Source organism: Nelumbo nucifera, chromosome 2, assembly GCF_055504915.1.
Source record: "Nelumbo nucifera cultivar China Antique chromosome 2, China Antique-T2T, whole genome shotgun sequence".
Classification (NCBI taxonomy): Eukaryota; Viridiplantae; Streptophyta; class Magnoliopsida; order Proteales; family Nelumbonaceae; genus Nelumbo; species Nelumbo nucifera.
Genome location: NC_142650.1, coordinates 72,032,689 through 72,056,574, shown reverse-complemented (window position 1 = coordinate 72,056,574; position 23,886 = coordinate 72,032,689). Strand labels below are relative to the sequence as shown.

Sequence of the window (23,886 nt, the reverse complement as noted above, 5' to 3'; positions counted from 1 at the left end):
TATGATCTTTTTTTTTTTTTATCTATCTCCTAGCTCCCACAAGAAGTCTCTCATCAATTTTTCAATTCTCTTCACAACTGCTCGAGGCATCCTAAAGTTAGACATAAAATAGACAGGAAGGTTGGCTAAGGTGGATTTGATCAGTGTAATTCTCCTCCCTAAAGAGATGTAATTCCTTTTCCAACCAGCAAGCTTTTTCTCAATTCTCTCCACCAACGGGTTCCGAAAGCTGACAAGCCTCCAAGAGGTAAGCCTAAATATTTTAAAGGCCACACACCTCTCTCACACCCCAGAATCTCCGCAAATGAGCCCAACTCCTCTTCAAAAACATTTATACCCACCACCACACTTCTATTTCAATTGATTTTGAACCTTGATGCATACCTTTCTCCTTCAATGAGAGGGCACACCATTCTCTCTTTTCGTCTTATGGCATATTGGATTTAAAGGTTCATTGTTTCTGGTATTATGTTATTTAGGAAGCCTAAAGGGGCAGCCCAATGCACAAGACTCCAACCAATGCAGGGTCTTGGGAGGGACATATGTGTGCAACCTTTACCCTTGTAGATACATAGAGAGACTGTTTCCTAGATTTGGGCTGTGGTCACCCAGGTCGCAATGGAGCAACCCAACTGTTGCACCAAGGCCCTCTATTTAAGGAATGCTAAAATAGCCAAATTTATGCTTAACATTGGTGCTATTTGAAATAAAAAAGGGGAAAGAGAAAGGATTCAGTGATTACATATTGGTTATACTCATTGTCTGACTGGGTTCCAGTGCCATTGAACTAAGTTCTTATAGGTTCCTTTATTTTTGTGTGCAGGAAGCAGAGTTGGCGACTCTTGAAGCTAAAGCCAGGTCAAAGGTGGAAAATGTATGGCTTTGTTTTTATGTATCATGTAGTTGTCTTGTGACTGATTGTTTAGTAATTTTCTTATGGGCACAGTTTTGTTATATTGGGCTTGTTGTGGTCCATTTTGATTATTATTAGATCTTATGTATTTATATTCCTTAAAGTTTTGCTTTGGTTAATATACCATTGTGCTCTATTCTTCCATGCTTATAGAAAATACTTTGATTGATCATACTTCCTCTTTTGGTTCTTGGAAAGGTCCTATATTTTTCAAGTAACATACTAAAGCAAAATAACAATATATTCTAGGAAGAAAACTTGTTTTCCTATAAATGTCACATATTTTGTTAATGAAAATATTTTCGCCCCCTTCTTCTTCAGGTGGCGGTTAAAAAGGGGAAGGAGAATGTGGAGAGGACTAAGGGCTACAGTATGTTGGACACTGTGGGAAGAAAGAAACTCCAGGATATTCTCAGAAACTCAGAGAGGGACAGCAGATTTGAGGGCTATCATACAGTTTAGGGCAGTACAGTGGCTGAAATCTCGGGAAATATTCACAGATTACACTGTGGATGACATGTTGAGGAAGTGGGGTGAAATTGCAAGTTGCACGCAGACCAAGTCAGTAATGAGTGTGGCTTGGACCCCCCCACCTAGTGGATTCTTGAAATTAAACTTTGATGGATGCAGTAGGGGAAACCTGGGACAATCAGGGATCGGGGGTGTTTTTAGAGATGAAAATGGGGTCATCTCTGCTATGTTCTCAGGCCCAATTGGAGTGGGTGACTCCCTTAGAGCTGAGATATGTGCAGTTATGGAAGGAGCCCGGAAAGCTAAGGAATTGAACATCAAGAAACTTATAATTTGAAGGGGATTCAGAGGTGGTGATAGGGTGGCTGACCAAAGAACAAAATGATCTTTGGAAGTATAACAATGAGAAGAGGAAATTCAAATGGCTGGTGCGGGAGATGGAAGTTAAGACATGTTGGATTAAGAGATCAGCTAATTCCCTAGCTGACAGTTTAGGAAAACAATGGGCAGAAAGGGATTCCTTGTTTTGGGCTAAGTTGTAATGTTAGTGTCCTTGTATCTTTGTATTTTCTTCTTTCCTTTCTTGAAGTTCTTTGTGACTCTTGGAAGATAAGTGTGTTTGTCTTCCACTTGTAAATTTTCTACTGATGAATTAATGAAAGTGTTATTGATTAAAAAAAAAAAAATAGAAACAAGAATTTTCCTATCAACTCTGTTGTATTCCTGCAGTTTTTATTACTTCATGTGCCACAAGGGAACTTTTGTCATTTCATTCTATTTTGTTGAATCACACACCCCTTTTTTATGATCAATAACAGAATTTCATTAGATTAATATAATGCAACATTGTAGCAAGCAGAGAGTTAAAAAGGCTTAATCCTCCCCTAGAAAGCAACATCAAGCTCACAATATAGCCCAGTACAAATTGATCCCTTCCCACACCCTGTTTTGCCAAAGCATCTGCAAAGGCATTCACTGTTCTTTTCACCCACTGAAATTGGAAGTTACAGAAGATGTTCTGATAGAGAAGGAAGTTACAGAAGAGGAAACTGGTGATGTCGAAGGCTTTGTATGGAGAATGACAATATATTCTGTCAAAAAGAAGAATATTTAAGCAATCTTAGAGAAGATAGAAGGAGAGGAAGAAGGGCTGGCAGAAGAAAAGAAAGATGTGCAGATGGAATCTGAGATTAGATTTGTTCAACAGGAAAAAGAGGATGATGTGGAAGACCTTTAGGTCGCCAAGGAGGGTTTGAAAAAAGGTCTAGGAAGGATAGAGGGAGTGGATGGGGGACAGTAAGAATCGGTTGTGGAAGAAAAGAATGAGGAAGAGGTCATTCTTACCTTGCTGGGAAGTAATTAAAGCAGAGCCACTGAAGAGGGGGAGAACAGAAAGGGAGATGAGGGAACCGGGACTGAAGGGGCAAAGGAAAAAGGAGTTTTGGAAGAGAAGTGGGGAAATAGAGGTGGAGTAGGGGACAGATGTGTGGAAGAGGAGGAAGGAGGAAAGAAGGACTTGGGGATTGAGGGTGAGGGAGGTGAAGGTGAAGAAGATAAGAATGGGGGTGGGGGTTAGGACATATAAAAGGAAAAAGTACAGAACTTTCTCACTAGAGGAGAATGGAGAAGAGGGGATGGAAGTGGATTCAGGGGAGGAAAATGAGTCTGAACCGATGATTGATGAGACCCATATTGTAGGAAAGTTTGATTACATTGAGGAAGTGGTGAATAGGGGAGTGAAAGCAAAATTTTGGGTCTGTTTTTTCTAGGAGAGGAGGAATTTGCAAAAGAAGCCATTAGATATGTGGAGGAAGCATTTAGGAAGAAAGGTCTGATAGATACAGTGGTTAATCTTAACTGTGATAATTCAACAAGGCAAGAGGTGGAAGCAAGTGCCAGAGGTTGCGGGGACTTCATAGAGGAGCCAGAAGAAGAGGTCAAAGGGGTGATGGCCGAAGACAGGGGTCGGAAATTAGTGGGGAATTCTGAAACAGTGGTGGGAGGCTAAATGCAGTCAGAAGATGAACTCAAAAGCGCAAAAAATTACAACAGCAGATCCCAATCTTGAATTCTTCACGAGGTTAAAAGGTGGTCTTTTCGGAATGGGACTTAACAAACTTGTCAAAAATTCCAAAGGAATAGTCAAGAAACGGCAACAAATTTGTACTCAAAAAACTGAGAAAGATGATTAAAGGTGCTTGTTGGGGTTTGGGTGTCTGGCTTGGGCTTTTTTGGGCATCAGACTGGTTTGATATTCTGGTTTTCTTTTGTCTCTTGTCTTGTGTTGTATTGTTATGGGTAAGAGACTTTTGTTAGAAGGGTCTTTTTAGTTTGTTTCTGGTTTTGGTTGATTTGGGTTTGATTCTGTTTCATTGGGGTTGAGTTTGGGTTGGCTTTTCTTTTCGGGTGATTTCTTATCACCTTCCTTTTACTTTTTTTTTCTTTTTGTTTTGTTTTGTTTTTTTTTTTTTTTTTCGTTTTTTCTGTCTTTTTACATGAGGTGCATGATAAGCAATGCCTCACGAAAAAAAGCATATGAGGCCTATGCCTCTTGCACCTGAGGCGTATGCCTCAGAGATGTCAGCACCTTTGGCATACGCCTCAGGGCGTTTTGGGGGTGCCTCGCTTGGAGGCGTGCCCCCAGCTGTACGCCTCCCACGCCTTTTAAAACACTGCTTTCAACTTATAATAGATGTATCTTGGATATACAATTGTAATGGTTTTTGTCTGTACTCTTTGTTGTTTTTGGTTGATTCCTCATTACTCATCTTGTAATATGTTTTTTATTTTATGAATTTTCTTAATATTTATTTAAAAAAAAAGATACTTATTGGTCATTTTCAATTGTGGTTATGTTGAAGGAATTAGTAACATGTTCTTTTATATTGATTGTTTGTTTGTTGTACAGTCAGCAGGTGGGAATTCATGGCTGGGTTCTCTTATAGCTACTATAATTGGAAATCTCAAAATCTCCATTAGCAATGTCCATATCAGATATGAGGATTCTATCAGGTTACTAGCTTGTTTGCATGGTGTAAATTAATTTTCTTCTGTTGTTTTCTGCTTCTGTGATGCATTGACTTGTTCTCATGCTTCATCTTTTGTTTTGCTCTACCTTCTGATTAACTTTTGAGGGTGATTGTATGGTTTACAGTAATCCTGGGCATCCCTTTTCTTCTGGAGTTACTTTAGCAAAACTTGCTGCTGTTACAACTGATGACCATGGCAACGAAACTTTTGACACAAGTGGTGCACTAGATAAATTGAGGAAGGTCAATTGCATCTTATCTTTAGTTAAAGTTTGACCTTTTCTGGTACTATTTTGACAGTAATTGGCATATTGGTTTCCAGAATGATCTGATCCTCTTGTTTTGTTAAATTTGATTTACAGTTACCATGTCTCAAAAGTGGATACATTTCTCTGATCTGAATGTTGTTTTAATATTTATTATATCTAGTTTCTCTTATTCTGTTTACTTGTCACCTTGTTTTCCTCCTCGGCTTGGTTTTCTTATGCTTAACTTTGTTGAAATTGAGGAAGGTCAATTTCATCTTATGCAACGAAACTTTTGACACAAGTGGTGCACTAGATAAATTGAGGAAGGTCAATTGCATCTTGTCTTTAGTTAAAGTTTGACCTTTTCTGGTACTATTTTGACAGTAATTGGCATATTGGTTTCCAGAATGATCTGATCCTCTTGTTTTGTTAAATTTGATTTACAGTTACCATGTCTCAAAAGTGGAGGAAGCCTTGAGATTGAGGGAGAGGGATACAATGATGCTGATTGGGCTGGTTTTGTATCTTACAGAAGGTCCACTACAGGTTATTGTACCTTTCTTGGGGGGTAATTTGGTGACGTGGAAGAATAAGTGGTAGTGTAGAAGCTGAATATAGAGCCATGACATATACAACTTGTGAATTAGTGTGGTTGAGGAACCTCTTACAGGAGATGGGGTACTTGATTGATACCCCTATGCAGCTTTATTGTGACAATCAAGCTGCAGTCCACATCTCTTACAATCCTGTTTTTTCATGAGAGAACAAAACATATAGAAGTTGATTGTCACTTTGTGAGAGAAAATGTACTGAATGGAGTGATAAGTATTGCATATGTCAACATTGGAAGTCAATGGGCAGACTTGTTCACCAAAGGGTTAAGTCGGGGAAGAGTAGACTACATATGTAACAAGCTCGGACCATATAATATATACTCACCTGCTTGAGGGGGAATGTTAGTGTCAGCTGTATAGTGGCAGTTTGGTCCTTTTATTTTATATTAGGAGTGAGGTGTAATGTTTGACTTGAGTGATGTGTCCCATACTTAAGTAGGGGGCATAGCAGTCATTGTGTTCTATTTTGGAAAATTATAAATATCAACTTGGCCAACTAGAGATAGATTTCTCTCCTGTTCAAACCAGTCTTTTCTTCTCCTCTATTATCTTCTCTTCTTCTTTTCTCTTCTCTTTTCTTCAATTTCTTTCTGCCGCTATTCTTAATTTAATACTAGTGCAGATCTAAATTTTATCATGAACTTTGAGAAATGTAGCTTCCAAGGCAATCGGATTTTTCTGCAACTTCAAGAGATGGGTCAAGGATACGGGCATGCAGATCATGGAATTGGATATGGACATGGACTTGGGCCTAGTTATATTAATGGGTTCAGACTTGCTTATAGGCTTAAGTATGGGCTTGAATTTGGACTAAGCCTTGGGTTGAATTGTTGACAGATTTAGAATTCCAATTAAAGTTTTGATTGGTGTCTTACTTAGGGATTGGTTTATGAACTTATACCCAACTTTGTTAGGGGCTAAGGTGCTAGTATTTCCTGCATTATGGCCTTAGACACACCAGTGCAAGCGGGTAGAAATAGTTTTTTAATGTAATGTTCATGATGGTTCTTCTAGCAAGTGTGTAGTATGGAACCAGGTGGAGCATTCTCAGCTCTCATGTTGGGGGTGGGGGGCTGGGCAACTCAATTTATTCCAAACATATAGGCGTTAACATGGCAATTAACTTTTGATGGCATTGTTACTGTGTACTGTCTGAAGAGGAGGGATTCTGAATGTTAACAAATGCTTTATGTTCAATAAACTTATCGGTGAAACTTTATAATAAGAAAACCTTGGATTTTTTTTTTTTTTTATTTACTGGTGAACTTGAAGAGCTTTCAGTGATTCTATTACTGGCATATTATTACCATTTCTTCATGAGTATGATTATATCTTATAGGTTTTCTGTAAGGTCTTAGAAAATGTATATTATGCCATTCAAAGGATAGTAATTTTGACTTAAGATGAGAAAAATTAATTCCTATGAGGCCAAAACACTGGAACATTTTATGATTTTTCTTGGTTCGTCATTGTATTATTTTATGATCCATTGGAATTATTGATTTATGTTTTGCTGCATTTTTTCTATTCAGTCAAATAGATTCTTCTCCCAAATTCTTCAACTAAACTATGCAATTTTTTCCCTTGTTTTAGTCAGTGCAACTTGAGAGGCTAGCGGTTTATCATGACTCTGACAGCCTTCCTTGGAAGATGGATAAGAAATGGGTAGATCTTAGTCCCAAGGAATGGGTTGAGGTTTGTCCTTGTTTGGGATTTTAATATCCTATGATAGTCTTCTATTATGTAAGTGTTGGCAAAGGTATATTATATTATTTCAAAAGCATTATGAGATTATTTCTGTTGTTTTTTTGTAGATATTTGAAGATGGCATAAATGAACCTCTGCCTGGTCGTTCTGTTGTGTCTCCATGGTCTATGAATCACAAATACTTAGTCTCACCTATCAATGGAATACTTAAATACCATCGCTTGGGAAATCAAGAAAGAAAGGACCTGGAGATTCCTTTTGAGAAGGCATCTCTTGTCCTTAGTGATGTTTCTTTAACAATTACGGAGGTTATGTTTTTTGTCTTGTATATATTCTAGATTTTTTTTTTTTGTTTGTGGTTTAATTATTTTCTAATCCTTCCCATGGAAATTCACCTTCCTATCCTACTTATTATTTTTCAGGCTCAGTACCATGATGTTATTAAACTCATGGAAGTGTTTTCCCGATATAGAACACGTGTCGATGTATCCCACTTAAGACCCATTGTGCCAGTTTCCGACAACCCTCATGTGTGGTGGCGGTATGCTGCTCAGGCTGGTTTGCAACAGAAGAAAATGTGGTAAGACCTTTTTTTTTTTAATGCTTCCAATGGGTGGGACATTGGTCTTAATGCTAGAGGCTCTTTTCTATCACCACGGAAAGATATTGCATCCATCACTCCATCTTGTATGCCTTATATCATGTACAATATAAGCAGTGGCCAAGCTTATTGAAATTAGGAGAATTAGTTTATTGAATTTTGTCATATACTCGTCAAATTTGCAAGTTGGCCATAATTTATGTACTTTATATAAAAATAATGTATGATTATAGAAATGCCCCCAGTTTTAAAATAAAAGAGAATAATGCTCTACATAACTTTCCTGGCCTTTAATTATTCTATAAAATTTTTCTTTTAGCCTAAGTTATTGTTTAAGATTTAAAATATTGGGGAGTCCTGTGAACTTTGGGCTTCCCCATCTTAAAAATGTATATAATAATAAAAAAGGGAGAGCCAGACTTGACTTCTGGCCAATAAGTTTAGCTCAACTGACTTCCCTAATTTGAATTTGAAATAGTTAAAATTTCAAATTGGGTAGTTATGGAAGTGAGTTAAATAACCAATCCCACGTGTGAAGAGTGGGGAGGTTATTTAACTCCTCTTCTCTTAACTACCCTGGTCTATATAGGGGTTGGGAGAAAAAAAGGAAAAAGAGAGAGCATAGAGGGAGAGAGGATTGAAGCTGTTGAACAAAGTAGGAAAGGAGATACAGATAATTCTGCTATTAGGAGAAAAAGCAGGTAGTATGAGTGATGCATATCCTCTTTTGTTTCTTCCCTTCTGTCCTGTGCACACATCTTATTCTTTTTCTTTCCCTGCTCTACTCTTTATAAAACTCTTAAAGAGTCAAAGGACTTGGGGACTCTTATCTTGTTTTAAGGTATACACATATATATTTTTTTATTTTCTTCTCTCTAGAGTTCTATTAGGATTCTAAGAGAGTTTCTAGTCCCTTTGGCTATGTGCCACGTAAGAAAGAGGTTTTTTGTGATAAGGAAGGAAGTTTTAACTCAATGAGGTTAGGATTACATTTGGTGGATCTTATCCACCCTTAAATATAATCCTATCTGATGTGAGAACTTTTGACTAGTTGAATATATATAAAGAATTCCTAGACTAGTTCATATTCGGTGGGTCTTATCCTCCACTAAAACAAGTAGGACAAAACAAATTCCTTTATTCTTATTAGTGGGCCTTATCCACTGTCAAAATATATTTTAACCATCCTGACTTGGTTGTTCCCATCCACTATCAAAAAAACAGAATTTAATGATTTGATCATTGGTACCCACTGCTAAGATAAGTTTTTAACCCTCCTAGTTTGTTGGGATGACCGAATATAAGGATAAAAGAAGATGATAATGGGACAAAACAAATTCTTATTCTCTTATTAGTGGGCCATACCACTGTCACAATGGCTTTTAGTCATGCTGATTTGGTGGGTCCATCCACTGTCAAAAACAGAATTCAATGATCTCATTATTGGGACCTACTGTTAGGACAAGTTTGAATCCTCCTGGTTTGTTTGGCCAACCCAATATTAAAGAAAATTTTCACATCCCCTTTTTCATGACCTGATTAGTGGGTCCCACTCACTATTAAAACAAACTTTATCACTCCTGATTTGTAACTCATATTCCTATGCTCTCATTAGTGGGCTTTACCCACTGTTAAACCAAAACTTAAAACGGAGACATGCAAAATATCCTTTAGTTTACTGATTTGATGTAGTTATCTTTTCTGCTTTTATTTGAGCCAAAATAACTGATAAATAACTCAAACCTATGATCTTTTTCACATTTTGCACAACGGGTCTAGAATGTAGGGGGCAATAGGCATGCCAATTCACTGGCAAATAGCTTTCTTGTTGTACTGGGGTTGGATATTCTATGAGAACATACAACAATTGTTTTTCTGTTGCCTTGTGATGCATTTTGAGGCAATGTTGCTTCTTTTGTCCATATTGGCATTCAGGTTCCATTTTTGGTTCTATTTTGTTATTTTGATAAATAAGTTCTTCATCATTACTTATTAATAAAGAACTGGTTATTGGATTCCAATTCAAGCTGCCATAGTAACCAGGTGATGCATTGGCATCGTGGCTTCTGTTGGTGATGTATGGCGTTCACATTTCCTATGAAATGAGACTAGTAAGGCATTCAATAAGTTCAGAAAACAATGTGCTTGATCATCCTTGTGGAGAAAATCTTTTTCTGATGGATTATTAGATCCTCTAACTAGTTTTGTTTCTTGTATTCTTTATGTTTCTTTGGTTGTTAAGAATGATTTAGGATATAAATGAACTTCTGCATATCAATCTACTAAATATTCTATTACCTATTTCAGTTACCGTTTCTCATGGGACAGAATCCAACATCTTTGTCGGCTTCGTCGCCATTATATTCAACTATATGCTGGTTCACTGCAACAGTTGTCAAATTATGATTGCTCTGAAACCAGAAAAATTGAAAAAGATCTTGATTCTAAAGTAATTCTTTTGTGGAGGTATAAACTTAATTGTACTTTGTTGCTGTAATTGTTAGAATTCTAAATTATACGTTATTAGATGAGCTTTTGCTCCATCAAGTGTTAGTGCAGATTCTTCAATTTGTCATTAATTCAATATTCAGCTTCATGAGATAGTGTTTTTCTTCAGGTTGCTTGCACATGCTAAAGTTGAATCTGTAAAATCAAAAGAAGCAAATAATCAGAGGAGTCAATCAAATAGAAGTTGGTTTTCCTTTGGATGGTTTGTAGGACATTTAGTTCATTGTTTTTGTTCATTTGAAAATTTTACATCTTCCATATATCAGTGAGAACATTGATAGTGCTCTTCATCTAGTTATATTAAGAAGTTATTTTTGTTGCTTCTCATTTCAGGTGTACTTCTTCTAGTGATATCTCTTCTGGGAGTAGTTCAGAAGTGCCAAAGCTGATGGAAGAGAGACTGACCAAAGAGGAATGGCAAACAATAAATAATTTACTTAGTTACCAACCTGATGAGGATTTACCTTCTGTTACAGGAAAGGATACAAGTAATATGTTACAGTTCTTGGTAAATGTCTCAATTGGTCAAGCTGCCACTCGGATCATCAGTATCGATCAGACAGAGATTGTCTGTGGTAGGTTTGAGCAACTTAATATCACCACCAAGCTTTACCAGAGGAGCACCCATTGTGATGTATCATTGAGATTTTATGGTTTGTCTGCTCCTGAAGGTTCACTTTTACAGGTTTGCTTGCTGCTTGCTTTATTTTTGTTCCAGTTACTGCATTTATTCAATGATATTGCAAGTCTTGAAAGGTTTTAATTGCAGAGTGTCAGTAGTGAACACAAGGTGAATGCTTTGGCTGCCAGTTTTGTGTACTCACCAGTTGGAGAGAATGTAGACTGGCAACTTTCAGCAACAATTGCTCCCTGCCATGTTACGGTGATCATCAAATTATGCTAAATTTCCTTCATTAGTTTTCGGTACTAATAAAAGATGTGTTTTAAACTACAAAGAATGGAAAACAAGAAGGTGTAAGCTTTCTTGTTCATGCTTAGTTGGTTGGGCACCTAGCCTAAATGCCTTGACTTAATTAAAAAAAGGCTCCTGTCTAGGTGACTATGTACCCACTTAGGCAATAGAACACCCTTTTACAAGATGAAACTCATAACGCAGTTGCCTTTTATAACCTTAATTACTATAGCTGTGTCTTATTAGTTTGTATGTTGATGCATTCTAGTACATATTATACTTCTAGCTGATGCCTTGTTTTAAACTTTTACTTTTGAAATTTAAAATATCTAAGTGCTTTGATAAGAGAAAACAAAGAAAGAAAGGATAAAAAAGGGTTCCTTCTTTTTTTATTCTATAACAATTCTCTTTCTCGTTAAATAAAACAGCAGATCACCTCTTGTTCCTTTTCTCTTTTCCTTACACTCTATCGTAAGTTTTTATTATATAACATTATAGCCTTCTTTATTTGCTAATTTGATATGAAATTGCTCTAGAAAATACATATTATATTATAGTGTTATTTTAAAATACTACCTTTTATTTTGGATTAATGGGACTACACAGCAGGGAATTTAGATGGAATTTAGCTTGTCTGAGTTTAATTTTCTTCTGATTGTTCTTGATGAGTTGGATGCATGTCTTCGTATTTATTTTCATGTTTATGTACATAGGGTATGATGGTGTTTGTACAGATTTTCTTATGCGTTGTGCCCATAAGTCTATTTTTGTCCCTTGTCTGGGAAGGAGATCATTCATGTTCTTTGGCTATAGTCCAAGGGAACCTTATGTTATTGTTAACTTCCTATTCTTAATTTTCTTTAGGTCACTGTGATTTTTTTCTACAATAACCTTTCTGGCTGCTTGTCATCATTGTTTTCTTCATCTTATGCTGTATATAGGTTTTGATGGAAAGTTGCAATCGCTTTTTAGAGTTTATTAAGAGAAGTAGTGCAATCAGTCCTACTGTTGCGTTGGAGACTGCAACAGCTTTACAGGTAAAATGCTAGTATGCTTCAAGTCATTATTATTAGTGTTATTGTTTTAAATGATACTTTATTTTGAGTATTTTGTTGACATGATCTTTCAATGAACAGATGAAGATAGAAGAAGTGACCCGTAGAGCTCAGGAGCAGTTTCAAATGGTGTTGGAAGAACAAAGCAGGTTATCTCCTAGATTTATTTGTTGCATTTTCTCTTTCATTTCTTTTTCTTTATTTAGTTCTCATATTAATTGGGTTCGACTGTGATACCGGAAAAACTTGTAACCAATCAATCCATATCATAAAAGTGGTAACCAATCAGGTGGTATTCATCCAAATTCACCCAGGGGGGGGGTTGATTGGTCTCTTATGGTATCATTATTTTCTTTTCCTGTTTAATAATGACCTTTTGACCTTATAAACACTCCTCCGAGGCAAGTCACTGTAAAAGCCAAGTGAAATATCAAATATCCATGCACACCACTTCATGAAAATCTCCACTAAGAAACATATTTTTAACATCTAACTGATAAAGAGGACAAGAATAAAACGAAGCAAGTGATAGGAGAACACAAATGGATTTCATCATAGCTATGGGAGAGGCCTCCCAATAATCAATCCCATTGGTTTGAGTATAGCCTTTAGTAACCGACCTCTCCTTATATCTCACAACATACCATTAGGTCTGCTTTCAATAGTAAATACCAATTCACAGCCTATAATCTTTTTTCCTTGGGCAAACAAACAATGTCCCGTGTATTTTTCTTTAACAGAATGAAATTAAGAAATTTAATTGGCTGACAAGAAATATGCTGGCTTCTTTGCGGTGGGTGGGGAGATCAGAAAATGCTATGGCTGATGTGTTAGGCAAACAAGGGCAAATAGGGAAGAATTGTTTTGGGCTCAGCTGTGAGCCTGTGATTTATGTAATTTATTACTAGCTCGCTTGAGATCTATTGGGAGAGGCTGCAGTTCACATCTCTCCATAGGATGTATGAAATTACAATTCTAAAGCAGTTTCTGAATTATTAAAACTTCCATTATTCATCAAAAGAACAAAGCATCCATCTATTTTTGTATGGGGACTGTCTATTTATGCTGTCTTATGCTTTAGTCACATTCCTTGGAACAAAAGCATATGAGATTGAAGCATGCGAAGACTTGTATGTAGAGGATAGATGATCATAAGAAATATAATTTGAAATACTATGAGTAATGGAAGAGCACTTAACCTTACAGTGAGCAATAGGTAGATCGAATTTAGAAGGAAGTGCAGGTGAAGCAACAAAACCCCTTCTAGTTAGAACATTGTATATTGCCTTTTGCCTTAGATATTGGCACCATAGTGTTCTTTCTCTATTCATCAGATTGGTCTCTACCCGGACCCGATGAAAAAAATCATAAGAAATATAATTTGAAATACTATGAGTAATGGAAGAGCACTTACCTTACAGTGAGCAATAGGTAGATCGAATTTAGAAGGAAGTGCAGGTGAAGCAACAAAACCCCTTCTAGTTAGAACATTGTATATTGCCTTTTGCCTTAGATATTGGCACCATAGTGTTCTATCTCTATTCATCAGACATTTTATTTTCTTTCAATATATTATTAAATAGCTTAGTTGGCCATAGCAACCTTATATGTCCCACACCTTTCCACACCATATTGGAATACCATCATGTTCTAATGCTTTTCCCTTCTTCATCTTTTTAACTCTTCTTTAACTTTAGTAGTTTTAAGTTTACATAGGTACATGTTATTTTTAAAACTATTGGTGTTGTTAACCTCTTTCTCTCCTCCATTAGCAATCTCGTCAATGTGGTTGGAAATCTTTAATGGTCACTTGACCTTTGTGTGGTTCATTCTATCACAAATTTAGTATCTCCAAACTACAAACTAGGTTGAGAAGAACAACTGAACTAGCAATATTATCCACAATTTAGTTAGGAACATCAAACTCACGAAGAGCAACTGAAGTATCATTAGAGCACTTGGCCACCTGTAAAATAATAGACTTGTTCAAGAAACACTGCAGTTTTAGAAATGCTGACACGATGGAGAGTTGGATCATAGAAAAAAACTCATTTTTTTGAAGAATAAAAAGAAAAAAGGGTAAAAGACTTGAATATACCCTGAGTTTTCCTAAATTGACTTAAACATGCCCTGAGTTTTTCAAATAGACTTAAATCTACCTTGTTATTGTAAAAGACTTTTTTACCCTCAAATAGACTTAAAAAGACTTAAGTCTATTTGAAAAACTCAAGGTATGTTTAAGTCAATTTATGAAAACTCAGGGTATGTTTAAGTCTTTTACCCAAAGAAAAATTTCATTAAAAGTTAAAAGTCTCTGATTACAAACAACAGATCGCAAACTATATATCCTAGGGAAACACACATGGTAGCTTGAACTGACAACTTAGTGTAGTGCATTCATGTGGAAGAAAATGAATGAAACAAACGCAACAAAAAACATGTAGTGTTGAGTAATCTAGAGGATGGTGATGCAACTATTGAAATGGAGAAAGATTGGAAGCAACGGAAGGAAGATGACTAATAAGATATACCGTAGTAATTACAACATCAGCCCAGAAGGTAGGAACACCAGAATCTTGAAGAAGTGTGGGGGTCATTTCTAGGAGATGGCAATTGTTCCTTTTAGTCACACCATTTTGTTGTTTTGTGCCAGGAAAAGATCGTTGAGATAAGATTCCATATGCTTTTAGCAATCCTGAAATTGACCGTCCATCATAGTTTTCAAGGCGCCTAGGCGAGCCTAGGCGACCACAGGGCGCCCAGGCACCTAGGCGTTGGAATTTTAAAATGCTAGTTTTCTTGAGCTTTTACTTTTCCTATGCTTTTCTAAGCTATTTTATTGGTTTTGTGTGCTAACTAGCAAGCATGTACACTAGCTATTAACACTATAAATCATTCAAATGAGTATATATTTCATATAAAAAGCTAAAAACATAAAATATTACCAACTTAGCATGTATTCATGACTTCATGTTCAACATTTAAATATATTATTTTCAATACAAAGGAGTCCATACCAATTTTACCGGAAAACAAAACTAATAAATACTTTTTTTTTTTTTAAAATTCATAAAGAAATATATGTACTTTTTTGAGGTGAATGTTGAGTATTGTCCTTTGAGTTTGTTGTGATGAAAAAATATATGTACATTTACATCAATGCCCTTATTAAAGAGGGCATGCTAAGGGAACAAGAAATACATCCTATGTGTACAAGTTAACTAGGGTTGTCTACAAATTCAAGGAATACAGTCATTATGTCTAAGGGTTATTCGAATATGATCTTTTAGGAGGAGGATTTATTACTTGTGATAGGATGGATGGATGGATTTACAATCAATGGAGAAGAAAAATGAAAACAACAGAATTAAGAGGAAGAGAATAAAATTTAATGCTGTTCAGTTTGGTAGCTTACATCAATGAGAACTAGAGATAAACTATTATCAAAAAGAATATAAAAAGTGCATGCCCAAGCAGAAAATTGAAGAGAGTGTATAGTAGGGAAAAATTGAAGACAAAACTTGCTTACTTAGAGACACTATTGTTGAGAATCTTTTGAACCTTTTCTTAGTTTGTGGTGATAAAGGAGATAATTCCACAGATTACACTGAAGAGGTTTTGGCAAAAGAAGGGACATTGTTGGGGGAAGAGAATGTTTCAGAAGAAGGTGATGAAGATGAAGAGGAAGGAGTAGAATTGGATAGAGTTCGAAAAATTGAGCAAAAGGTGGATGTGGAAATGGTGGTGAAGCTGGACTCCAAGTTGGTAAGAAGTTGGGATTATTGGTATTAGGAGGGGAAAATTACACTAGAGGAGAGTATTGGGATATAGAGCTACAGCATCCGTTGAATGCTGAAAGCCCTACCTCAGATTGGTGATAGTTTTGAGTTTTTGTTTACTGCTGGTTAGACTTTTTTGTTTTGTTTGATGAGGGTTGCATGCTTCAGAAGCAAGTTGTGGGTTAAAAGTTAAAAGTTGTTGTTTCTTGTGTTTTCGGGAGATTGTGCTTTTCTTGGGTGCTTTGTCTTTCTTAGTTGGTGATATCTTATCACCTCTAATGTACCTTTTTCTTTTTCTTAATAAAATTACTTTTTATTTATTATCAAAAAAATCTTTAGATAACCTGTGTTACATTACCAAATGTTGGTGGCTCATTGAATCCAAAATTTGGTTCTCTAGCGAAGTGCCATCTTGTTAGGTTTCAACAACTCTACTACTCTTGTTGTCTTATGGTACCAATTTGGACATAGATGAAAGAAACAGTGAGGACTGAGCCAAAACTTGCTCTATAGCTACTTGGTACTAACATATCTGAAGAGTGGCAGGAGTTTATAAACTGCCATTTCCGTCATCATTTATTGTATGTGGCATTATCCAGATTTCCTATGTAGTGTATATGCCATGATAAATAACTATTCGTTATTTGGCAAAATGGATTTTAAATGGTTCTAGGCACTGATATAATTAACTTATGTATATTAATTTGCATTTTAGGATATGTTGGTACATTTTCTGTTATATTAACTTTCAATTTTCTTGATTTTATAAGATGTGCATTTTCCTATTTGTAATTGTCAACACTTTCTGATATCCCAGATTTGCGCTTGACATTGATATTGATGCTCCAAAAGTGAGAATTCCTATACAAACATGTGCATCTTCCGAATGTAATGGCCAATTTCTTTTGGACTTTGGTCATTTCACATTGCACACCAAAGTAAGTTGCATCAGGCGAATGTTCTAAGTACTTCCTATTGCATTGAGTTTTATTGAAATGTAATGAGATTTTTTCAGGAAGGTCAGTGTGATGAACAAAGGCAGAGCTTATATTCCCGTTTTTACATAAGTGGAAAAGATATTGCTGCGTTCTTTATGGACTGTTCTTCTGACAAAAAGAACTCTATTGGAGTCTCTTCAATTTTTGATGGTCAACCTTTGAGATCACCTACCTTAGAGGATGTTGATTGCTTCTATTCTCTGGTTGAGAGGTGTGGGATGACAGTTATTATTGATCAGGTGGGTGTTTTTTAATTTTATTCCATGTTCAGTTCAAATACTTTACCGGATGTTGGCCTTGACCATTTCAAAATTTTTTGACTGCTCTACCATTGGTTCTTTGAAGATTAAAGTCCCTCATCCACGTTATCCATCAACACGTGTTTCCATTCAAGTGCCTAATCTTGGCATTCACTTTTCACCGGCTAGATACTGCAGAGTTCAGCAATTGTTAAATTTATTCCGTTGCAGTGTGGACAACACTGATCAGACTATGAGTGAAACTTTCCAAATGGGTCTGGCGCCTTGGAATCCTGCAGATCTCTCAACTGAGGCTAAAATTCTTGTTTGGAGGGTGTGTTCTTTGCTCTAGTATGACATTTTTTCTATGGTTGTCTCTAAATTGATTTTCTTGTCTCATTTTTTTAATTTTGTGATATAGGGAATTGGTAATTATGTGGCAGAGTGGCAGCCTTGTTATCTTGTGTTATCTGGATTCTATCTTTATGTTTTGGAGTCTGAGGCATCCCAGAATTACCAACGATGCTCAAGGTATCCCCCTTTTCTATCTCCTAACCCATGCCAATTCCCCCTCCCTCAAATGTGTAATAAAAAACTTATATTGAAGTAAATCAAAGATATGTATGCATATTTCATATAGAAGATGGACCCAACATTACAAAGAATAGGAATTGTGCGGGAGTAAATTCAAGTAATATAGTAGGTTGACAGGCAACACTGAAAAGGAAATCTGAAAAATCCTTTGATCTAGCATATTTGCCTCTCTAAAAACAGGATTCACACCCTAAGATTTTAGGAAAACATTCCTGCTTTACAATGTGTTCCACTCCTCCATTACCAATATGTTCAAGGAAGCATCTAAAGAAGCTACTAACTTGACCTACAAAAGCAATGAATATGAATTTATGCAACCTGTTCTGTTTAATGCTTTCATATTGAAAGATTCCTTCTCTCTCTCTCTCCCTCTCTCTCTTTCTTTCTTAGTGTAACTAGCGGGGATCCATGCGATGCACGGGATTTGTTAAGGGAAAGCTAAACAATAAAACACATAATAGTATACAATTGTTTTGTATTTCTAACTTTTTAAATGATTAATAATTATTTATAGTTTATATAATACTTTTAATATTTTTTTACAATACAAAAATAACAATAATTTATTTCATCAAATTGATGAAACCAACCAACCCGACCAACTCGACTTGAACTTGTCAGTTTTCTAGTATTTCCGATCAGCTTTGGATCAGTTTCGCTTTAGCCATTTGTAAATCAACCAAAATCGAATGACCCAACCACATATATATTATTAACGTTTTATATTTTAAATTTAATTTTTTAATACGGAAAGTCGGGAAATTCCCATATTTCTTAGTCTAAAATATTTTATTTATTTTTAATAACTCCAATGTAATTTTTAAAATTTAAAATTAAGTTTTAAATTTAATCTTTTAAGTTTAAATCTTTTGAACCGATCGACCAAACCGAAAATCAACCCAAACCAATACAATCCAAGTTGATTGGTTTTCACTAATGGTCTGTATATTTTAGGTGACCAAGTCCCCAACCTCACTAGGTCGATTTGGTTGGCTAAACAGCTTAAGACCGAACTAAACCAGCCTGTGAACACTCCTAATTTTAGCTAAATTAAGAGTCTAATTTTTAATAAATAACAGTAGTTTAATCTCCATAATTATTGAAAATTTATAGTGAAAATACACAATTATTGAAAATATATTGATAAGGAAAATAGAATAAATAACTGATAAAAATACAATAAATACTATAATTACTAATAATATGAATATTCCAGAAAATCATAATTTTGTGATAATTTTTGTAAAAATATAAATTGTTAATAAGTTAGGAGGTAAATAGGAATTGGTGATGATTTAGGAGAATGTGGGGGAGGTAGTTTAGGAGAAATTTTAGGAGAGGAGATTGATAAGAATGTGTGGTTGAGAGAGAGAGAGAGAGATTTTAGGTATCTTTCTATGGGGAAGGAGAGCATCTCATTTGTTGTTTAAAAACTGACATGGAATAAAAAAATAAAAAATTCAAAAAGAGGAGAAAATTCCTAGACTTCCTTCTTGTAATATATATATACACATAGGAAGGGAGGAAGGGAGAGGGATTGAAATGTACATAGGTTACATAGTTCTCATTAACCAGTATCCTTTTCAGATTCTTGGTAGCTTCATTCCTTGAAGAACAACCAAGAGTGTTCTATCTCCATTTGGCCTTTGACCTACTTGGGGCTTCCTTGAGGAGCAAATCCTCGGGAGAGTAGGTTCTGGTGCCCAGTTGTAGAGAAGTTTGAGAAGAGATTGGCTTCATGGAAAAGGAACTACATATCTCTGGGGGGAAGAATCACCTTAATAAGAGCTACACTTGCAAACCTTGCAACTTACTATCTCTCTGTCTTTAGGATCCCGACTAGGGAAGCTAAGAAGCTGGAAAAACTAATGAGAGACTTTCTTTGGGAACTGGGGAAAATAGAAAAGACCATTTAATTAAGTGGGAGGTGGTGTGTAGGAGTAAAGAGGAAGGGGGATTGGGACTAGGGAATTTAATTCAGAAAAATACAGCCTTACTGGGGAAGTGGTTGTGGAGGTGGCCGTTAGAGAGAGTCAGGTTGTGGCATGAGGTGATAGGAAGCATACATGGTGGCTCAGGGAATAGATGGGATGCTGGTGTATCAAGGCAGGCAACTTTAGCAACCCCTTGGAAAGCAGTGCACAATATTCTTCCTCAGTTTCTCAGTCTTATCAGGTATGATGTGTGATTCCGTCCTCTTTTGGGAGGACATTTGGGTTGGATATGTTCCCCTGAAAACCCTTTTCCCTTCCCTGTTCTCAGTTTCTCGATACAAAAAAGAGGTTGTTTCCAAGTTTTGCTCCTCATTGGAAACCCCTTGGGCTCCTACTTGGGATTTTGGGTTCTGTAGAGGCTTAAGGGATGAGGAGATTGAGTGCTTAGTCAGTTTACTCTGCCTTCTTGAGCAAGTCTGTTTGAACCCCTCTGAACCTTACAAAAGAATTTGGACACCTAGATCGGAAGGATCTTTCTCTTGTGCTTCTTTTTTCAAATCCCTTTGCTGTTCTAACCCCCAGCAGGACTTCCCTGTTAAGGAAGTTTGGTGCAGACCTGTTCCCCCTAAGATCTTGGCATTCTATTGGGAATGTTCTATGGGAAAGTAAATACCTTGGATAATCTACCAAAGAGAAGACCTTTTCTCTGTATTTCCCCCAACTGGTGTATCCTATGCAGATCTCAAAGTGAGGACTGTTATCATTTGTTAATTTCTTGTTCCTTTACTGCAGAATTATGGAACTGGCTTCTCTCTTTGTTTGGGAGCAGTTGGAACTTGCCAGCCAGATTTAAGAACGCTTTTTGATACCACTTTTGTTTGGCAACAGAAAAGGGGTAAAATCATGTGGAGGTGTGCAAGAGCTGCTGATATGGACAATCTGGGAAGAAAGGAATGCTAGAACTTTCTTGGAAAAGGAAAGGAACCCTCAAGAGTTAAAGGACTTCATCCTGGGTAGGGTGTGATTCATTGGCTGAAATCTTTGGACTTGTTTCACCAATTCTCCTTTAATGACATTTGGAGGAATTGGGCAGCTGTGGCAAGCTGTTCCTCTTCCAAGACTAAAGTGAGAACAAGCTGGTCATTACCTCCTGCAGGCTTCTCGAAGTTGAATTTTGATTGAAGCAGTCTAGGAAACCCAGGTCCTTCTGGAGTAGGCGGGGTGTTGAGGAATGAAGTTGGGAATGTGATATTTATTTTCTCTGGTCTGTTAGGAGTGGGAGACTACTAGAGCAGAAATATCTGCTGCCCTGCAAGGTGTACAGTTTGCAGTTCAATTAGGGGTGAACCAGCTAATAGTTGAAGGTGACTCAAAGGTTGTAATAAGCTGGTTGCAAGACCCAGAGTCAGTAAGTTGGTGCTTCAGGAATGAAACTAAAAAGTTTAAGGTGCTGACAAGAAACATGGACCTAAGAATACAATGGGTGGTCATTACCTCCTGCAGCGAGGGAAGTTTTGTATTGGGCACAATTGTAACTTATTTCTTTTCTTTTCTTCTTTAGTAGAGAGATCACAGCTTGCGCCTCTCCAAGGGCTTCTTGTATGTGCTAACTTTTCCAAATCAATAAAAAGTTCATTTATTTATCAAAAAAAAATGCCTCCTTTCCTTCTCCCTAGAAATTCTTAAATCTCTTTCCTCTCAATTATACAAATGGTTGTTATGGGTAACCCGGGGCCGGAAGTTATTAAGAGTGGGGGGGGGGTATTCAGAGACTCCAAAGGGTAGTGGCCGTGTATTCAGGACCTATTGGAGTGGGAGACTCCCTAAAAGTCGAACTGATGGCTTTACTGCAAGGCGTAAGACTAGCCAAGCAGTCAGACTTCAAAATCTGGAAGCTAGTCATCACTTGGGCAAAAGGTCTATGCCAAGCCCCTTGGCTTTACAGGCATGCCTTCACCGGGATTGATTGTTTATCTAGGGAGTTAAACACTTCCTACTTATGGGCCAGAAGAACTGCAAATGGGGTGGTGGATTCACTAGAAAAACAGGGGGCTAATAGACATCAGCTATTTTGGGCACTAATGTAATATTACGTATTTGGGTGGTTGTAATATCTCAACCACATGTACAAATTTTCTCATTGATTTAATAAGATCTTCTTTACAGTTCAAAAAAAAAAAAAGAAAATTCAAATGGTTGTTGCCCTCATGGACCACCACATTATTCTTTCTCTTTTCTTTGGCTATGTAAAGGTAGATGGGCAAAACAGACTATCCACATTTGTAAAAGGATCCATTTGCACCCAAATATAGAGAACTGAAGAAGTGAAGAACCATTTCCAAATGCAAGTAACAAATGGACAAGCAAACTTTTTTTCTAATAATAATAATAATAAATCAAACCTTTTGTTCTTTTTATCATAAGATTCTTTTTGGATGCATAATAAATTTTCGATTATGTTATATTGCAGTATGGCAGGTCAACAAGTATCTGAAGTTCCTCCATCAAGTATTGGTGGTTCGCCTTTTTCCATTGCTGTGTGTTCGAGGGGAATAGATATTCAGAAGGTAAGCAATGATGATTTCAAGTGAAATACTAGTTGCTATGGTTTTTTCCTTGCACCTTAATGTGGATAAAAATTTGTAATGTAGTTATCAAGATTGTTTCTGATTCTGCTCCCATCGAAATTTAGGATTCTCTGGAGTTGCTAATGCTTTTAGGGTGGGCATGAGAATGCTATTGTTTTGTTTTCTGGTCTTATAGGGCATGGTGACTCTATTTGTGACTTTGTAGGTCTTTTCTATGGATATTTTTGTGCCTCAAAGAGTGTAGTTCGTATATATAGCCTTTTTCTTTAAATTAGTCCAAGCAGTGTTGGTTCTTTTTGAAGCAGCTCCCTTCCTGTCTCTCCCCTTTTCTTGGTTGTTTTGGCTCATTGCCCATGTATTTGCAAGGGATAAAGCATGTTAAAAGTAATTTAGTAGTTTTCTAACTGCATGACACATGTTATGATGGTTCTGTAACTAATGTAGATATGATGTTCAGTGAAAAGAGAAGAAGAGCTTAAATAAATATTTTTTACTAAAATACCCCTGTACATGGCAAATTCATATGGTAACTTGGGAGGAAGCTTAACAAAGTGGTTAGTGAAAGATTACTGTATGTTTCCCTCTTTTTTATATACAAATTTCTCTTATTTGTGTTAATCCATTTACATAAATTCATATAATGATTCTCCCCTCATGTATCTAATCTCCATGAAAGAATTCTTCTCAGTTGATAGAATATGATCTTGTTTTTTGTGTAAAGTAGATGCAGAGAATAGTTGGCACCTCCTTTAGATTTTTATGTTGTGTTATACTTCAATAACATTTTTTTCAGGCTCTTGAATCTTCAAACACTATGATCATAAAACTCCGGGATGATGAGGAGAAGGCTACTTGGTTGAAGGGACTAATACAAGCCACTTATAGAGCTTCTGTACTACATATCATCCTTGACTTGGATTTTTGTATGCTTTGTACCGAACCTTGTTATGAATTGATTATTATGTTTTCTCATGTTGCATGTAGGCTCCTCCTTCTGTCGATGTACTAGGTGAATCAAATGATGGTGCTTTTGAACTTGGTGAATCTCAAACTGCTAATCCAAGAACGGCTGACCTTGTCATCAATGGGGTGTTGCTAGAAACAAAGCTATTAATATATGGGAAGGTGTAGCACTTGAATACATTTTTTTTTTCTGTTTCCTCTAGGACTCTGAAGAAGAGGAATTTTAGTTTAAAGATTTTTGTGGGTACTTAATTTATTTGTTAGATTGATAAGACTAATGAAAAAACTCGTTTGTTTTGATTTCCAGGCTTGTGTTGAAGTCCATGAAAAACTTAAAGAGACTCTTATTCTTGAGATCCTTGCTGGTGGAGGAAAGGTTAGTTTACAACCAGATGCTTATTATGAAAAATCTCTATTGTTGTTTGTGTAATAGTTCTAGTTTGCCTTCATTGGTAATAAATAGTATCAACTTTCTGGTACTTCTATTATGTTATGGTCCAACTTATTAAGGATATTTCTATCATTACAGATGGTCTTTTTTTTTTTTTAATATTTATGGGACAGACTTTGTTATGTGTACCAGCTGACTGGGACAGGAGGATCAATTGCTCCCAATTGGCCTTGGTTCTTTCTCTTCTTTCTATACTCTCTTTTTCTCTTATTTTTCCATACTGTTTCCTGCTAGTTTCTTGGTGTGATCACATGGTATAAGAACACCTGGAAGGCTGTGGT

The 23,886-nt window shown here is 36.4% G+C and overlaps 1 protein-coding gene across 4 annotated transcripts in view; it reads left to right on the top strand.

The window, feature by feature from the left end:
* Nucleotides 1-23,886, top strand: part of LOC104604129 (uncharacterized) — a 195,640-nt gene that overhangs the window by 7,979 nt on the left and 163,775 nt on the right. For 3 of the 4 annotated variants that reach the window (XM_010268362.3, XM_088899453.1, XM_010268360.3), the window contains exons 6-25: nt 824-874; nt 4,293-4,396; nt 4,539-4,656; nt 6,869-6,970; nt 7,090-7,290; nt 7,405-7,562; nt 9,891-10,049; nt 10,201-10,293; nt 10,425-10,776; nt 10,861-10,974; nt 11,946-12,041; nt 12,141-12,208; nt 16,656-16,776; nt 16,854-17,075; nt 17,182-17,409; nt 17,497-17,606; nt 22,074-22,170; nt 22,985-23,083; nt 23,176-23,316; nt 23,462-23,530. In XM_010268362.3, coding sequence (XP_010266664.1) covers nt 824-874; nt 4,293-4,396; nt 4,539-4,656; nt 6,869-6,970; nt 7,090-7,290; nt 7,405-7,562; nt 9,891-10,049; nt 10,201-10,293; nt 10,425-10,776; nt 10,861-10,974; nt 11,946-12,041; nt 12,141-12,208; nt 16,656-16,776; nt 16,854-17,075; nt 17,182-17,409; nt 17,497-17,606; nt 22,074-22,170; nt 22,985-23,083; nt 23,176-23,316; nt 23,462-23,530 — 2,703 coding nt within the window. The remainder of the gene's footprint in view (nt 1-823; nt 875-4,292; nt 4,397-4,538; nt 4,657-6,868; nt 6,971-7,089; nt 7,291-7,404; nt 7,563-9,890; nt 10,050-10,200; nt 10,294-10,424; nt 10,777-10,860; nt 10,975-11,945; nt 12,042-12,140; nt 12,209-16,655; nt 16,777-16,853; nt 17,076-17,181; nt 17,410-17,496; nt 17,607-22,073; nt 22,171-22,984; nt 23,084-23,175; nt 23,317-23,461; nt 23,531-23,886) is intronic. The other variant, XM_010268361.3, reaches the window with a different exon arrangement.